This window comes from Arachis hypogaea, chromosome 14 (assembly GCF_003086295.3).
Source record: "Arachis hypogaea cultivar Tifrunner chromosome 14, arahy.Tifrunner.gnm2.J5K5, whole genome shotgun sequence".
Classification (NCBI taxonomy): Eukaryota; Viridiplantae; Streptophyta; class Magnoliopsida; order Fabales; family Fabaceae; genus Arachis; species Arachis hypogaea.
In genome coordinates, this window is record NC_092049.1 from 31,103,596 (window position 1) to 31,119,955 (window position 16,360).

The 16,360-nt window shown below is 38.8% G+C and overlaps 1 protein-coding gene and 2 non-coding genes across 3 annotated transcripts; 2 read left to right on the plus strand and 1 right to left on the minus strand.

The window, feature by feature from the left end:
- The first annotated feature begins 353 nt into the window (after positions 1-353).
- Positions 354-2,295, plus strand: LOC112741919 (uncharacterized). Its single transcript, XM_029292077.2, has 3 exons — positions 354-822; positions 1,488-1,662; positions 1,992-2,295. The coding sequence occupies exons 1-3, from the start codon at positions 799-801 to the stop codon at positions 2,024-2,026; spliced, it is 234 nt and encodes a 77-aa protein (XP_029147910.1). The 5' UTR covers positions 354-798; the 3' UTR covers positions 2,027-2,295.
- Positions 2,296-4,550: 2,255 nt separating this feature from the next.
- LOC112745189 (small nucleolar RNA R71) lies at positions 4,551-4,658 on the minus strand. The gene has a single exon (XR_003173130.1). It is a non-coding gene; the product is annotated as a small nucleolar RNA R71 (small nucleolar RNA).
- Positions 4,659-12,859: 8,201 nt separating this feature from the next.
- On the plus strand, positions 12,860-12,967 carry LOC112745403 (small nucleolar RNA R71). The gene has a single exon (XR_003173334.1). It is a non-coding gene; the product is annotated as a small nucleolar RNA R71 (small nucleolar RNA).
- The last annotated feature ends 3,393 nt before the right edge of the window (positions 12,968-16,360 follow it).

Consider the following 16,360-nt stretch of genomic DNA (forward strand, 5'->3'; position numbering starts at 1 on the left):
TGATTGATTCTCATCAATTTAGCTGCTGAATGTAATGTCCTGCTGAAGCTTGGCCAGACATGTCTAATCTTTTTAGACTGAAGCTTTAGACTAACATTGCATGATTCCTGGTAGGGGTGTTCAAAACCGATCCGGACCGAACTAAACCGACGAATCGAACCGAAAAAACCGAAAACCGAATTAACCGAAAATCGAAAAAATCGAAAAAAACTGATTTTGCTGTTTTTTGTCCGGTTCGGTTCGGTTTTCGGTTTTAAATATGAAAACCCTAACCGAACCGAACCGAACCGAACCGAACCGGTTAGTAAAAAAACCCTAAACGTTTACTAACCCACCCCCATGGCCCCACACGCGTGACACGCCCATACCCCCTCCCCCGCTTTCAAACGAAACTGCGCGACACCCCTACCCCCCCAAACGAAACTGCGCCTAGCCGTCTACCCTAACCCCCAAATCCACAATCCATAGTTCCATACCCTAACCTTCAGGCTTCAGTACTCATCGCTCCCTCTTCTCCAAATCTCCACACCTGCCGGCTGCCGACCTGCGCCCAGCCAGCCAACCACCACTCCCTCTTCAGTATTCATCGCACCCAGCCACCCACCATCGCTCCCTCTTCAGGCCAACACGAAGCCACGCCGTCGCACATCAGGTCAAGACGAAGCCACCACCGACCGACTCGACATGGCAGCACAGCACCACGCCGCCGCCGTTGAGACACCACCACCCTAACCCATCAGTTCAACCCAGCACGACAGCACCTCCCAATCTCCCACTCAGCCTTCCTCCCAAGTCAATATGGAGCCCGAGCCACCGATTCAGGTAATGTTTACCATTTGCATTCTGTTCATTAGTGTTGATTTGTTGCTACTGTTGATTTGTTGATTTGTTGCTAAGTTTTGTTGCTGGCTCAGTGTTGAACTTCTTACACTATGTGAAAAATAACAAAATAGTTGAGGAGAAAAAGATGAACTACGTGCAATTGGCCGAGTAGACACGACTAACAAATTTGATCTTCAAAATTAATATTTTTGAATTTATAATTTTTTAAATTTCATATATTTGACCACCAATTTTATATATCTGAGTATCTGACCACCAATTTTTGGCTAAGTTTTGTTGATTTGTTCATTAGTGTAAGTATTAATGGTTCAATTTTTGGCTAAGTTTTGTTGCTGGCTCAGTGGCTTGCTGTTTAATGGTTGAATATATTGGAAATGTCCTGCTTGGCGCTTGCTGCGTTGCTGTTTAATGGTTCATGTTATTGTTGTTTAATGGTTCATTATATTGGAAATGTCCTGCTTGCTGCCTTGCTGTTGCTGGTTGCTGATTAATTGTTGAATGTTGATAACTTGGTAATTTATTTGTTGAATGCTGATTAAATGTTGAATGTTGATAACTTGCTGATTAATTGTTGTGCAGTTTATTGCTGGTTATTAATTTATTTGTTGTTGTGTTTCTGGCCTTGATTTATTGTATTTATGTAGTTTGACGCCAGTTCAAGTGAGAATATGGGCGAATCCGGATTGCCGCCAGTTTCTCTTCCGAATGAATCCACAAGCATCAGATCTCCGAGTGCATTGTTCAGTGCTGGTTCTGTGCTTAATGATTTAAACTTCAGCTGCTTGTTTATTGCTGGTTCTGTGCTTGATTTAAACTTCAGTTGAGTTTATTGCTTTTGTTGAGGACTTGTTGGAATCAGTTTATTGATGCTGGAATATTGTTCAGTCTATTTTATTTTTTCAATCTATTTTATTGTTCAGTTTATTGAAATCAGTTTATTGTTCATTTTATTGTTCATATTATTGATGCTGGAATATTGTTGGAACAAGTCACACTTTGATCTTCAATTATTCTTACTAGATGTCAAGTGTAATTTCTAATATAATATCTTCTTTGAGCATAAGGTGGTGTTATGGTGTAGTTGATTTACCAAATTATCATAATTTCTTAGCTGATTTATTATATTTCCATTGATTTTTGAATTGTAGGGCTCATGTTTGGGGCAGTTTTGCTTATGTTATGAAGGGCGTAAGCATGTCATTGAAACAACTTATCTTAGAGATTATGGCATCATGGATGGTGACCAGGCTAGTGAATGTTTAGGCTTACAATTTCAGTGAGGGGAGCTGGAATGCTGGATTGATGTCATTGTTACCCTGTTAATCCATTCATCTCAATGTCTGTTGTACTTACTCCATTCCTCTTGACTCATGATATCTATATATTCAATTCTGATACATTGTTAGTTTGTTACCCTGCTATTAATCCATTCATCTCAATGTCTCTTTATTATTAGAATGTATAACTAGATTAGAATGCTTTTCTACTAGTGCTATATTATTATTATTATTATTATTATTATTATTATTATTATTATTATTATTATTATTATTATTATTATTATTATTAGCTATTGTGTATTTGTGTTTGTGGATTTCAATATTATGACTTGTGAAATAATATGGTAGTATTTTTTTTAATTGATTGAAAAAACCGAACAAACCGAACCAAACCAAACCGAATTTAATTGGTTTGGTTTGGTTCGGATGACTTCGAGAAAAAAACCGAACCAAACCGAACCGCACTTTAATTAAACGATCGGATCGGATGACTTTTCTCTCAAAAACCGAACCAAACCGCACCGCGAACACCCCTAATTCCTGGAATTCTTATTAAAAGTTTTGATTCTCTTTATTTTCTTTTCCATATAAGTTTTGAAAATCACAAAAAAATTTATAAAATCATAAAAATAAAAAATATTTTATGTTCCTTGTTTGAGTCTAGTATCAATTTTTAAGTTTGGTGTCAATTGCATGTTTTTATTCTTCTTGCATTTTTCGAATTTATATATATTGTTCTTCATTGATCTTCAAGTTGTTCTTGATGATTTCAGTGCTCTGATCTTTAAATTCTCTTGTTTTGTGTGTTTTGTTGTTTCTCATATGCATTCTCAATTTGTTAGTGTCTCTTATATGAAAATATTTAAGTTTGGTGTCTTGCATGCATTGTTCATTTGATCTTAGTTGCATTTTTTGTTATTTCTCATCATTAAAAATTCAAAAATATTTTCAAAATTGTGTCTTTTCAAGTCAATAATACAGAGAATTGAAGATTCAGAACATTCAGCAGAGGAATCAAACAGAAAAAGCTGGGCATTCAAAACGCCCAATGAAGAAGGAAAACTGGCGTTTAAACGCCAGCCAGGGCACCTGGCTGGGCGTTTAACGCCCAAAAAGGTAGAGTTTTGGGCGTTAAACGCCAGAATGGGCACCATTCTGGGCGTTTAACGCCAGGATGACACTAGAGGGAAGATTTTGTTTTTAATTCACATTTTTTTCAAGTCTTCATAATTTTTCAAAATCAAATCTTTTTCAAATCATATCTTTTCAATCATATCTCTTTCAAATCAATTTCTTTCCATTTTATATTTATTTTTACTATTTTCAAAAATCCTTGCTTCAATTAAAGATTTACTTCAAAATTTTCAAGTTGTTACTTGCCTATTAAGAAAGGATCAAACTTTAAATTTTAAAATCATATCTTTTAATTTCTTGATAGTCAAGTAATCAACTTTAATTTTAAAAATTTTCTTTTTCTAAATTGATTTTCAATCATATCTTTTCAAACATATCTTTTCAATCACATCTTTTTCAAAATTAATTTTTTCAATCATATCTTTTTCTAATTTTAAAATCTTTTTCAAAAATCACTTTATTTCTTTCCCAATCTTAGTTTTCGAAAATCTCAATCAAATTTTCAAAATTTCTTTTAATTATTTCAAAATCTTTTACTTTAATTTTCGAAAATTCTTCCCCTCTTCTCACATCCTTCTATTTAAGGGACTAACACTCCTCCTCAAGGTGCAATTCGAACCCTATCCCTCTTGATAAGTTCGAATTCTCCTCTCTCTACCTCCTCCTCCTATTCTTCTTTTCCTTTGACACCTCAAGGAATCTCTATACTGTGACATAGAGGATTTCCTACTTTCTTATTCTCTTCTCTTTCATATGAGCAGAAGCAAAGATAAAGGCATACTTGTTCAAGCTGATCCTGAACCTGAAAGGACCTTGAAGAGAAAGCTAAGAGAAGCTAAAGCACAATTCTCTTTAGAGGGCCTAACAGAGCTTTTCAAGGAAGAAGAAACAATGGCAGCCGAAAACAACAATGCCAATAATGCAAGGAAGGTGCTTGGTGACTTTACTGCACCTACTCCTGATTTCTATGGGAGAAGCATCTCTATCCCTGCCATTGGAGCAAACAACTTTGAGCTTAAGCCTCAATTAGTTTCTCTAATGCAACAGAATTACAAGTTTCATGGACTTCCATTGGAAGATCCTCATCAGTTCTTAGCTGAGTTCTTGCAAATCTGTGACACTGTCAAGACCAATGGGGTTGACCCTGAAGTCTACAGACTTATGCTCTTTCCTTTTGCTGTAAGAGACAGAGCTAGAACATGGTTGGATTCACAACCTAAGGAAAGCCTGAACTCTTGGGAAAAGCTAGTCAATGCCTTCTTGGCAAAGTTCTTTCCACCTCAAAAATTGAGTAAGCTTAGAGTGGAAGTCCAAACCTTTAGACAGAAGGATGGTGAGTCCCTCTATGAAGCTTGGGAGAGATACATGCAATTGATCAGAAGGTGCCCTTCTGACATGCTTTCAGAATGGAGCATCATAGGAATCTTCTATGATGGTCTGTCTGAACTATCCAAGATATCATTGGATAGCTCTGCTGGAGGATCTCTTTATCTGAAGAAGACGCCTGCAGAAGCTCAAGAACTCATTGAAATGGTAGCAAATAACCAATTCATGTACACTTCTGAAAGGAATCCTGTGAATAATGGGACAACTCAGAAGAAGGGAGTTCTTGAGATTGATACTCTGAATGCCATATTGGCTCAGAATAAAATATTGACCCAACAAGTCAATATGATTTCTCAGAGTCTGTCTGAAATGCAAGCAGTAACAGGCAGTACTAAGGAAGCTTCCTCTGAAGAAGAAGCTTATGATCCTGAGAACCCAGCAATGGAAGAGGTGAATTACATGGGAGAATCCTATGGAAACACCTATAATCCTTCATGGAGAAATCATCCAAATCTCTCATGGAAGGATCAACAGAGACCTCAACAAGGTTTCAACAACAACAATGGTGGAAGAAACAGGTTTAGCAATGGCAAGCCTTTTCCATCATCTTCTCAGCAACAAACAGAGAATTCTAAGCAGAGCCATTCTGACTTAACAACCATTGTCTCTGATCTAATCAAAACCACTCAAAGTTTCATGACTGAAACAAGGTCCTCCATTAGAAATTTGGAGGCACAATTGGGTCAGCTGAGTAAGAAAATTACTGAACTCCCACCTAGCACTCTCCCTAGCAATACAGAAGAGAATCCAAAAAGAGAGTGCAAGGCCATAACCACATCTCACATGGCCGAACATGGAGAGGAGGAAGAGGCAGTGATTCCCACTGTGGAAGACCTTAATGGACGTCCACTGATCTCCATGGAATTCCCTAATGAGGAACCATGGGAATCTGAGGCTCAGACTGAGACCATAGAGATTCCATTAAATTTACTTCTACTATTCATGAGCTCTGATGAATATTCCTCCTCTGAAGAGGATGAAGATGTTACTGAAGAGCAAGTTGCTAAGTATCTTGGAGCAATCATGAAGCTAAATGCCAGGTTGTTTGGTAATGAGACTTGGGAAGATGAACCTCCATTGCTCATCAAAGAACTGGATGACTTGACTAGGCAGAAATTATCTTTGAAGAGACAAGATCCTGGAAAGTTCTCAATACCTTGTACCATAGGCACCATAACCTTTGAGAAGGCTCTGTGTGACCTAGGGTCAAGTATAAACCTCATGCCTCTCTCTGTAATAGAGAAGCTAGGGATCATTGAGGTACAAGCTGCAAGAATCTCACTAGAGATGGCAGACAATTCAAAGAAACAGGCTTATAAACTTGTAGAGGATGTCTTGGTAAAGGTTGAAGACCATTACATCCCTGCTGATTTCATAGTCCTAGAGACTGGGAAGTGTATGGATGAATCCATCATCCTTGGCAGACCCTTCCTAGCCACAGCAAAAGCTGTGATTGATGTTGACAGAGGAGAATTGATCATTCAAGTGAATGGAGACTCCCTTGTGTTTAAAGCTCAAGGATATCCCTCTGTCACCATGGAGAGGAAGCACGAAGAGCTTCTCTCAATACAGAGTCAAACAGAGCCCCCACAGTAAAACTCTAAGTTTGGTGTTAGGAGGTTCCAACATTGCTCTGAATATCTGTGAGGCTCTGGTGCACGAAATTGTGATGTCCAGGCTCGAACAATCCCTGGTAATGGCTCCAAAGCTTGGTGCTTTGATCTTAATTCATAATTGTCACAACTTCGATACAACTAACCAGCAAGTGCACTGGGTCGTCCAAGTAATACCTTACGTGAGTAAGGGTCGAATCCCACGGAGATTGTTGGTATGAAGCAAGCTATGGTCACCTTGTAAATCTCAGTCAGGCGGATATAAAGTGATAATGGTGTTTTCGAATATATAATAAAATAGAGATAGAGATACTTATGTAAATCATTGGTAGGAATTTCAGATAAGCGAATGGAGATGCTTTTCGTTCCTCTGAACCTCTGCTTTCCTGCTATCTTCATCCAATCTGTCTTACTCCTTTCCATGGCTGGCTGTATGCAAGGGCATCACCGTTGTCAGTGGCTACATCCCCTCCTCTCAGTGAATAATATGCTCACGCACCCTGTCACGGCACGGCTATTCATCTGTCGGTTCTCGATCATGCTGGAATAGGATTCACCCTCCTTTTGCGTCTGTCACTAACGCCCAGCACTCGCGAGTTTGAAGCTCGTCACAGTCATTCAATCATTGAATCCTACTCGGAATACCACAGACAAGGTTTAGACTTTCCGGATTCTCTTGAATGCCGCCATCATTCTAGCTTATGCCACGAAGATTCTGGTTAAGAGATCTAAGAGATACTCATTCTAGCTTATTTCATGTAGAACAGAAGTGTTTGTCAGGCACGCGTTCATAACGGAGAAGGATGATGAGCGTCACACATAATCATCACCTTCATCACGTTCTTGGGTGCGAATGGATATCTTAGAAGCGAAATAAGATGAATTGAATAGAAAATAGAAGTACTATGCATTAATCTTTGAGGAACAGCAGAGCTCCACACCTTAATCTATGGAGTGCAGAAACTCTACCATTGAAAATACATAAGTGAAAGGTCCAGGCATGGCTGAGATGGCCAGCCCCCTTGATCTAAGAACAATGCGTTCAAAGATGATCCTAAGATCCTAAGATGATCAAAACGATGCCTAATACAATAGTAAAAGGTCCTATTTATAATAAACTAGCTACTAGGGTTTACATGAGTAAGTAATTGATGCATAAATCCACTTCCGGGGCCCACTTGGTGTGTGTTTGGGCTGAGCCTGAGTGTTGCACGTGCAGAGGCCATTTGTGGAGTTGAACGCCAGTTTCGGTGCCAGTTTGGGCGTTCAACTCTGGTTTTGGATCCTTTTCTGGCGCTGGACGCCAGATTTGGGTAGAAAGCTGGCGTTGAACGCCAGTTTACGTCGTCTATTCTTGGCCAAAGTATGGACTATTATATATTGCTGGAAATCCCTGGATGTCTACTTTCCAACGCAATTGGAAGCGCGCCATTTCGAGTTCTGTAGCTCCAGAAAATCCACTTTGAGTGCAGGGAGGTCAGAATCCAACAGCATCAGCAGTCCTTCTTCAACCTCTGAATCTGATTTTTGCTCAAGTCCCTCAATTTCAGCCAGAAAATACCTGAAATCACAGAAAAACACACAAACTCATAGTAAAGTCCAGAAATGTGAATTTAACATAAAAACTAATGAAAACATCCCTAAAAGTAACTAGATCCTACTAAAAACATACTAAAAACAATGCCAAAAAGCGTATAAATTATCCGCTCATCACAACACCAAACTTAAATTGTTGCTTGTCCCCAAGCAACTGAAAATCAAATAGGATAAAAAGAAGAGAATATACTATAAATTCCAAACTATCAATGAAACAGAGCTTCAATCATATGAGCGGGACTTATAGCTTTTTGCCTCTTGAATAGTTTTGGCATCTCACTTTATCCATTGAAGTTTAGAATGATTGGCATCTATAGGAACTTCAGATTTTGAATAGTGTTATTGACTCTCCTAGTTCAGTATGATGATTCTTGAACACAGCTTCTTTATGAGTCTTGGCCGTGGCCCTAAGCACTTTGTTTTCCAGTATTACCACCGGATACATAAATGCCACAGACACATAATTGGGTGAACCTTTTTAGATTGTGACTCAGCTTTGCTAAAGTCCCCAATTAGAGGTGTCCAGGGTTCTTAAGCACACTCTTCTTTTGCTTTGGACCTTGACTTTAACCGCTCAGTCTCAAGTTTCACTTGACACCTACACGCCACAAGCACATGGTTAGGGACAGCTTGGTTTAGCCGCTTAGACCAGGATTTTATTCCTTTAGGCCCTCCTATCCACTGATGCTCAAAGCCTTGGGATCCTTTTTATTTGCCCTTGCCTTTTGGTTTTAAGGGTTATTGGCTTTTTCTGCTTGCTTTTTCTTTTTCCTTCTTTTTTTTTTTTTGCCTATTTTTTTTTCTTTCTTTTTTTTTTCTGCAAGCTTTGTTTTTTTTTTTTGCTGCTTTTTCTTGCTTCAAGAATCATTTTTATGATTTTTCAGATTATCAAATAACATGTCTCCTAGTCATCATTCTTTCAAGAGCCAACATATTTAACATTTTTAAACAACAACTTCAAAAGACATATGCACTGTTCAAGCATACATTCAGAAAACAAGAAGCATTGTCACCACATCAATATAATTAAGCTAAGTTCAAGGATAAATTCGAAACTCATGTACTTCTTGTTCTTTTGAATTAAAACAGTTTTCATTTAAGAGAGGTGATGGATTCATAGGACATTCATATCTTTAAGACAAAGTTACTACTACTAATGATCATGTAATGAAGACACAAACATAGATAGGCACATAACATAGAAAACGAAAAACAGAAGAAATAAGAACAAGGAATGAATCCACCTTAGTGATGGTGGCGTTTCCTTCTTGAGGAACCAATGATGTCCTTGAGCTCTTCTATGTCTCTTCCTTGTCTTTGTTGCTCCTCCCTCATTGCTTTTTGATCTTCTCTTATTTCATGGAGCATGATGGAGTGCTCTTGATGTTCCACCCTTAGTTGTCCCATATTGGAACTCAATTCTTCTAGGGAGGTGTTGATGTGCTCCCAATAGTTTTGTGGAGGAAAGTGCATTTGAGGCATTTCCGGAATCTCATGGTGATGAGGTTCTTGCGCCTCTTGAGCTCCATGACTGGGCTCTCTTGCTTGCTCCATCTTTTTCTTAGTGATGGGCTTTTCCTCTTTAATGAGGATATCTCCCTCTATGTCAATCCCAGCTGAATTGCATAGGTGGCAAATGAGGTGAGGAAAGGCTAACCTTGCCATAGTGGAGGACTTGTCAGCCACCTTGTAGAGTTCTTGAGGTATAATCTCATGAACTTTCACCTCTTCTCCAATCATGATGCTATGGATCATGATGGCCCGGTCTATAGTAACTTTAGACCAGTTGCTAGTGGGAATGATTGAGCATTGAATAAACTCCAACCATCCTCTAGCTATAGGCTTGAGGTCCAATCTTCTTAGTTGAACCGGCTTGCCTTTGGAGTCAATTTTCCATTGAGCTCCTTCTACACATATGTCCATAAGGACTTGGTCCAACCTTTGATCAAAGTTGACTCTCCTTGTGTAGGGGCGTGCGTTCTCTTCCATGTATGGCAAGTTGAACGCCAACCTCACATTCTCCGGACTAAAATCTAAGTATTTCCCCCGAACCATTGTAACATAGTTCTTTGGATCCGGGTTCTTACTTTGATCATGGTTCTTGGTGATCCATGCATTGGCATAGAACTCTTGAACCATTAGGATGCCGACTTGTTGGATGGTATTTGTTAGAACTTCCCAACCTCTTCTTTGAATTTCATGTCGGATCTCCGGATACTCATTTCTTTTGAGTTTAAAAGGGACCTCAGGGATCACCTTCTTCTTGGCCACAACATCATAGAAGTGGTCTTGATGGGCTTTAGAGATGAATCTTTCCATCTCCCATGACTCGGATATGGAAGCTTTTGTCTTCCCTTTCCCTCTTCTAGAGGATTCTCCGGTCTTGGGTGCCATCAATGGTAATGGAAAAACAAAAAAGCTAAGCTTTTACCACACTAAACTTAGAATATTGCTCGCCCTCGAGCAATAAACAAAAGAATAGAAGAAGAAGAAGAAATATGGAGAGGGAGAGGGAGATGTGGTTTCGGCCAAGGAGAGTGTAGAGGGGTGTGTTGTGTGAATTTGATGAAGAATGGAGGTCTTTATATAGGGAAGGGAGGGGGGTTAAGTTTCGGCCATATGGGTGGGTTTGGGTGGGAAATTGGTTTTGAATTTTGAAGGTAGGTGGAGTTTATGAGGTAGGTTTATGGGGAAGAGTGGGTGGATGTGAGTGGTGAAGAGGTGATGGGGAAGAGAGTTTGAGGTGATTGGTGAAGGGTTTTTGGGTAAGAGTGTTTATGGGGTTGTGTGAAAGAGAGTGGTGAGAAGAAGTGAGTGGAGGTAGGTGGGGATCCTGTGGGGTCCACAGATCCTGAGTGGATCCTGTGGGGTCCACAGATCCTGAGGTGTTCAAGGATTTACATCCCTGCACCCATTAGGCATGAAAAAATGCCTTTGTATCCAACTCTGGGCGTTCAGCGCCAGGTTGGTGGCCATTTTGGGCGTTCAACGCCCATCTGTGTGCCATTTCTGGCGTTGAACGCCAGAACCATGCCTGTTCTGGCGTTCAGCGCCCAGAAGCTGCCCATTTTGGGCGTTCAGCGCCAGAACCATGCTCTGTTCTGGCGCTGAACGCCAGACAGATGCTCCTCCAGGGTGTAATTTTTCTTCTGCTGTTTTTGATTCCGTTTTCAATTTTTATATTTATTTTGTGACTCCACATGATCATGAACCTAAGAAAACATGAAAAACAATAAAAATAAGAATTAGATAAACATTGGGTTGCCTCCCAACAAGCGCTTCTTTAATGTCAATAGCTTGACAGTGGGCTCTCATGGAGCCTCACAGATGTGCAGAGCTTTGTTGAGACTATCTAACACCAAACTTAGAGTTTGGATATGGGAGTTCAACACCAAACTTAGAGTTTGGTTGTGGCCTCCCAACACCAAACTTAGAGTTTGACTGTGGGGGCTCTGGTTGACTCTGCTTGGAGAGAAGCTTTTTCTGCTTCCTCTCCATGGTTGCAGAGGGAGATCCTTGAGTTTTAAACACAAGGGAGTTCTCATTCCATTGAAGGAATATTTCGCCTCTGTCAACATCAATTACAGCTCTTGCTGTGGCCAGGAAAGGTCTTCCCAGGATGATGGATTCATCCTCTTCCTTTCCAGTATCCAGGACTATGAAATCAGTAGGTATGTAAAGGCCCTCAACCTTTACTAATACATCTTCTACCTGTCCATAAGCCTGTTTTCTTGAGCTGTCTGCCATCTCTAGTGAGATTTTAGCAGCTTGCACCCCATAGATTCCCAGTTTCTCTATTACAGAGAAGGGCATGAGGTTTATTCCTGAACCAAGGTCACACAGAGCCTTAAAGATCATGGTGCCTATGGTACAGGGTATTATGAACTTTCCAGGATCCTGTCTCTTCTGAGGCAATGTCAGTTGATCCAGATCACTTAGTTCATTGATGAACAAGGGAGGTTCAACTTCCCAAGTATCAATGCCAAATAATTTGGCATTCAGCTTCATGATTGCACCAAGAAACTTGGCAGTTTGCTCTTCAGTAACATCCTCATTCTCTTCAGAAGAGGAATACTCATCAGAGCTCATGAAGGGCATAAGGAGGTTCAATGGAATCTCTATGGTCGCTAGATGAGCCTCAGAGTCCTTTGGTTCCTCAGAGGGAAGCTCCTTATTGACCACTGGACGTCCCAGGAGGTCTTCCTCCTTGGGATTCACGTCCTCTCCTCTCCTCACAGGTTCGGCCATGGCGCTTATGTCAATGGCTTTGCACTCTCCTTTTGGATTCTCTTCTGTATTGCTTGGGAGAGTACTAGGAGGGATTTCAGTGATCCTTTTACTCAGCTGGCCCACTTGTGCTTCCAGATTTCTAATGGAAGATCTTGTTTCATTCATGAAACTTACAGTGGCCTTAGATAGATCAGAGACTAAGTTTGCTAACTTAGAAGTATTTTGTTCAGAGTTCTCTGTCTGTTGCTGAGTTGATGATGGAAAAGGCTTGCTATTGCTAAACCTGTTTCTTCCACCATTATTAAAGCCTTGTTGAGGCTTTTGATCATTCCATGAGAAATTTGGATGATTTCTCCATGATGAGTTATAGGTGTTTCCATAAGGTTCACCTAAGTAATTCACCTCTGCTATTGCAGGGTTCTCAGGATCATAAGCTTCTTCTTCATAAGAAGCCTCTTGAGTACTGTTGGATGCAGCTTGCATTCCATGCAGACTCTGAGAGATCATATTGACTTGCTGAGTCAATATTTTATTCTGAGCCAATATGGCATTCAGAGTATCAACCTCAAGAACTCCCTTCTTCATAGGCGTCCCATTACTCACAGGATTCCTTTCAGAAGTGTACATGAACTGGTTATTAGCAACCATGTCAATGAGTTCTTGAGCTTCTGCAGGCATTTTCTTTAGGTGAATGGATCCACCTGCAGAAGTGTCCAGTGACATTTTTGATAGCTCAGATAAACCATCATAGAATATATCCAGGATGGTCCATTCTGAAAGCATGTCAGAAGGACACTTTTTGGTCAACTGTTTGTATCTTTCCCAAGCTTCATAGAGGGATTCACCTTCTTTCTGTCTGAAGGTTTGAACATCAGCTCTAAGCTTGCTCAGCTTTTGAGGAGGAAAGTACTTGGCTAAGAAAGCCGTGACCAGCTTATCCCAAGAGTTCAGGCTGTCTTTGGGTTGAGAATCCAACCATAATCTAGCTCTGTCTCTTACAGCAAAAGGGAAAAGCATGAGCCTGTAGACTTCAGGATCTACTCCATTAGTCTTAACAGTATCACATATCTGCAAGAATTCAGTTAAGAACTGAAAAGGATCTTCAGATGGAAGTCCATGAAACTTGCAGTTCTGCTGCATCAGAGAAACTAACTGAGGTTTCAGCTCAAAGTTGTTTGCTCCAATGGCAGGGATGGAGATGCTTCTTCCATGTAAATTGGAATTAGGTGCAGTAAAGTCACCAAGCATTCTCCTTGCATTGTTGTTGGGTTCGGCTGCCATCTCCTTTACTTGTTCGAAATTTTCAATCAAGTTGTCTCTGGATTGTTGTAATTTAGCTTCTCTTAATTTCCTTTTCAGAGTCCTTTCGGGTTCTGGATCAGCTTCAACAAGAATGCCTTTTTCTCTGTTCCTGCTCATAAGAAAGAGAAGAGAACAAGAAAAGAAGAGGAATCCTTTATGTCACAGTAAAGAGGTTCCTTATTGTTAGTAGAAGAAAAGAAGAAGAAATTCGAACACAGATAGAAGAGGGGGTTCGAATTTGGTGATGATGTGAGGAAGAGATGTTAGTAAATGAATAAATAAATAAAATAAGATGAGAGAGAAGGAGGGAATTTTCGAAAATTAATTTTGAAAAGGAGTTAGTGATTTTTGAAAATAGTTTTTGAAAAATGTTAGTGATTTTCGAAAATTCAAATTTTAAAAATTAAAATAATTAATAAATTAAAAAGAAATTTTGAAAAAGGGGGAAGATATTTTCGAAAATGAGAGAGAGAGAGTTAGTTAGGTGATTTTGAAAAAGATAAGAAACAAACAAAAAGTTAGTTAGTTAGTTGAAACAAATTTTGAAAGGATAAGAAGTTAGGAAGTTAGAAAAGATATTTTGAAAAGATATTTTTGAAAAAGATAAGATAAGAAGATATTTTTGAAAAGATATGATTGAAATTGATTTTGAAAAAGATTTGATTTTTAAAATCTCAATTAATGACTTGATTCATAAGAAATCACAAGATATGATTCTAGAACTTAAAGTTTGAATCTTTCTTAACAAGCAAGTAACAAACTTGAAATTTTTGAATCAAAACATTAATTGATTATGTTATTTTCGAAAATTTGATATAAAAATAAGAAAAAGATTTTTGAAAAATATTTTTGGAATTTTCGAAAATAACTAAGAATTTTGAAAAAGATTTGATTTTTGAAAAAGATTTTGAAAAAAAATAAGATTTTCAAATTGAAAATTTGATTTGACTCATAAGAAACAATTTGATTTTAAAAATTTTTGAAAAAGTCAATCAAATTTTCGAATTTTATGAGAGAAAAAGGGAAAGATATTTTTTTTGATTTTTGAATTTTTATGATGCAAGAGAAAAACACTAAAAAGATGCAATGCATGAAATTTTTAGATCAAAACAATGAATGCATGCAAGAATGCTATGAATGTCAAGATGAACACCAAGAACACTATGAATGTCATGATGAACATCAAGAACATATTTTTGAAAAATTTTTAATGCAAAGAAAACATGCAAGACACCAAACTTAGAATTCTTCAATGCCTAGACACCAAGAATTCAAGAATGCATATGAAAAACACTATACAACACAAAACAAAAAAATCATCAAGATCAAACAAGAAGACTTACCAAGAACAACTTGAAGATCATGAAGAACACTATGAATGCATGAGGTTTTCGAAAAATGCTAGATGCATATGCAAGTGACACCAAACTTATGATATGACTCAAGACTCACACAAGAAACAGAAAATATTTTTGATTTTTATGATTTTCTAATTTTTTGGATTTTTTTTTTCGAAAATTATATGAAAAGGGAAAATAAGGATTCAAAAATTTTTAATATGAATTCCAGGAATCTTGCATTCTTAGTCTAAAGCTTCAGTCCAGGAATTAGACATGGCTTAATAGCCAGCCAAGCTTTCAAAGAAAGCTCCAGTCCAAAACACTAGACATGGCCAATGGCCAGCCAAGCTTCAGCATTTAACACCAGAGTATGTTGCTCTTGATAACAAATTGCTGCTCATCATTTATCAAGTATGTAACTTACCTCTGATGGTTTGGAAGCCTCAGTCCAAAGGAATTTAGACATGGCTTTACAGCCAGCCAGGCTTCACATGCTTCATGAAACACTAGAATTCATTCTTAAAAATCTTGAATAAAATTTTTGAAAACATTTTTATTTTTTTCGAAAACAGATGAGAGATTTTTGAAAATATATATATATATATATATATATATATATATATATATATATATTTTGAAAAATTTTTTAAAACAAAACGAAAAGAAAATTACCTAATCTGAGCAACAAGATGAACCGTTAGTTGTCCAAACTCAAACAATCCCCGGCAACGGCGCCAAAAACATGGTGTTGTTGCCGGGATTGGGATCTCAGACGATTCTAGGCGCCAAACAGGAACAATTAAGTCCCCGGCAACGGCGCCAAAAACTTGGTGCACGAAATTGTGATGTCCAGGCTTGAACAATCCCTGGTAATGGCTCCAAAGCTTGGTGCTTTGATCTTAATTCATAATTGTCACAACTTCGATACAACTAACCAGCAAGTGCACTGGTTCGTCCAAGTAATACCTTACGTGAGTAAGGGTCGAATCCACGGAGATTGTTGGTATGAAGCAAGCTATGGTCACCTTGTAAATCTCAGTCAGGCGGATATAAAGTGATAATGGTGTTTTCGAATATATAATAAAATAGAGATAGAGATACTTATGTAAATCATTGGTAGGAATTTCAGATAAGCGAATGGAGATGCTTTTCGTTCCTCTGAACCTCTGCTTTCCTGCTATCTTCATCCAATCTGTCTTACTCCTTTCCATGGCTGGCTGTATACAAGGGCATCACCGTTGTCAGTGGCTACATCCCCTCCTCTCAGTGAATAATATGCTCACGCACCCTGTCACGGCACGGCTATTCATCTGTCGGTTCTCGATCATGCTGGAATAGGATTCACCCTCCTTTTGCGTCTGTCACTAACGCCCAGCACTCGTGAGTTTGAAGCTCGTCACAGTCATTCAATCATTGAATCCTACTCGGAATACCACAGACAAGGTTTAGACTTTCCGGATTCTCTTGAATGCCGCCATCATTCTAGCTTACGCCACGAAGATTCTGGTTAAGAGATCTAAGAGATACTCATTCTAGCTTATTTCATGTAGAACAGAAGTGTTTGTCAGGCACGCGTTCATAAGGGAGAAGGATGATGAGCGTCACACATAATCATCACCTTCATCACGTTCTTGGG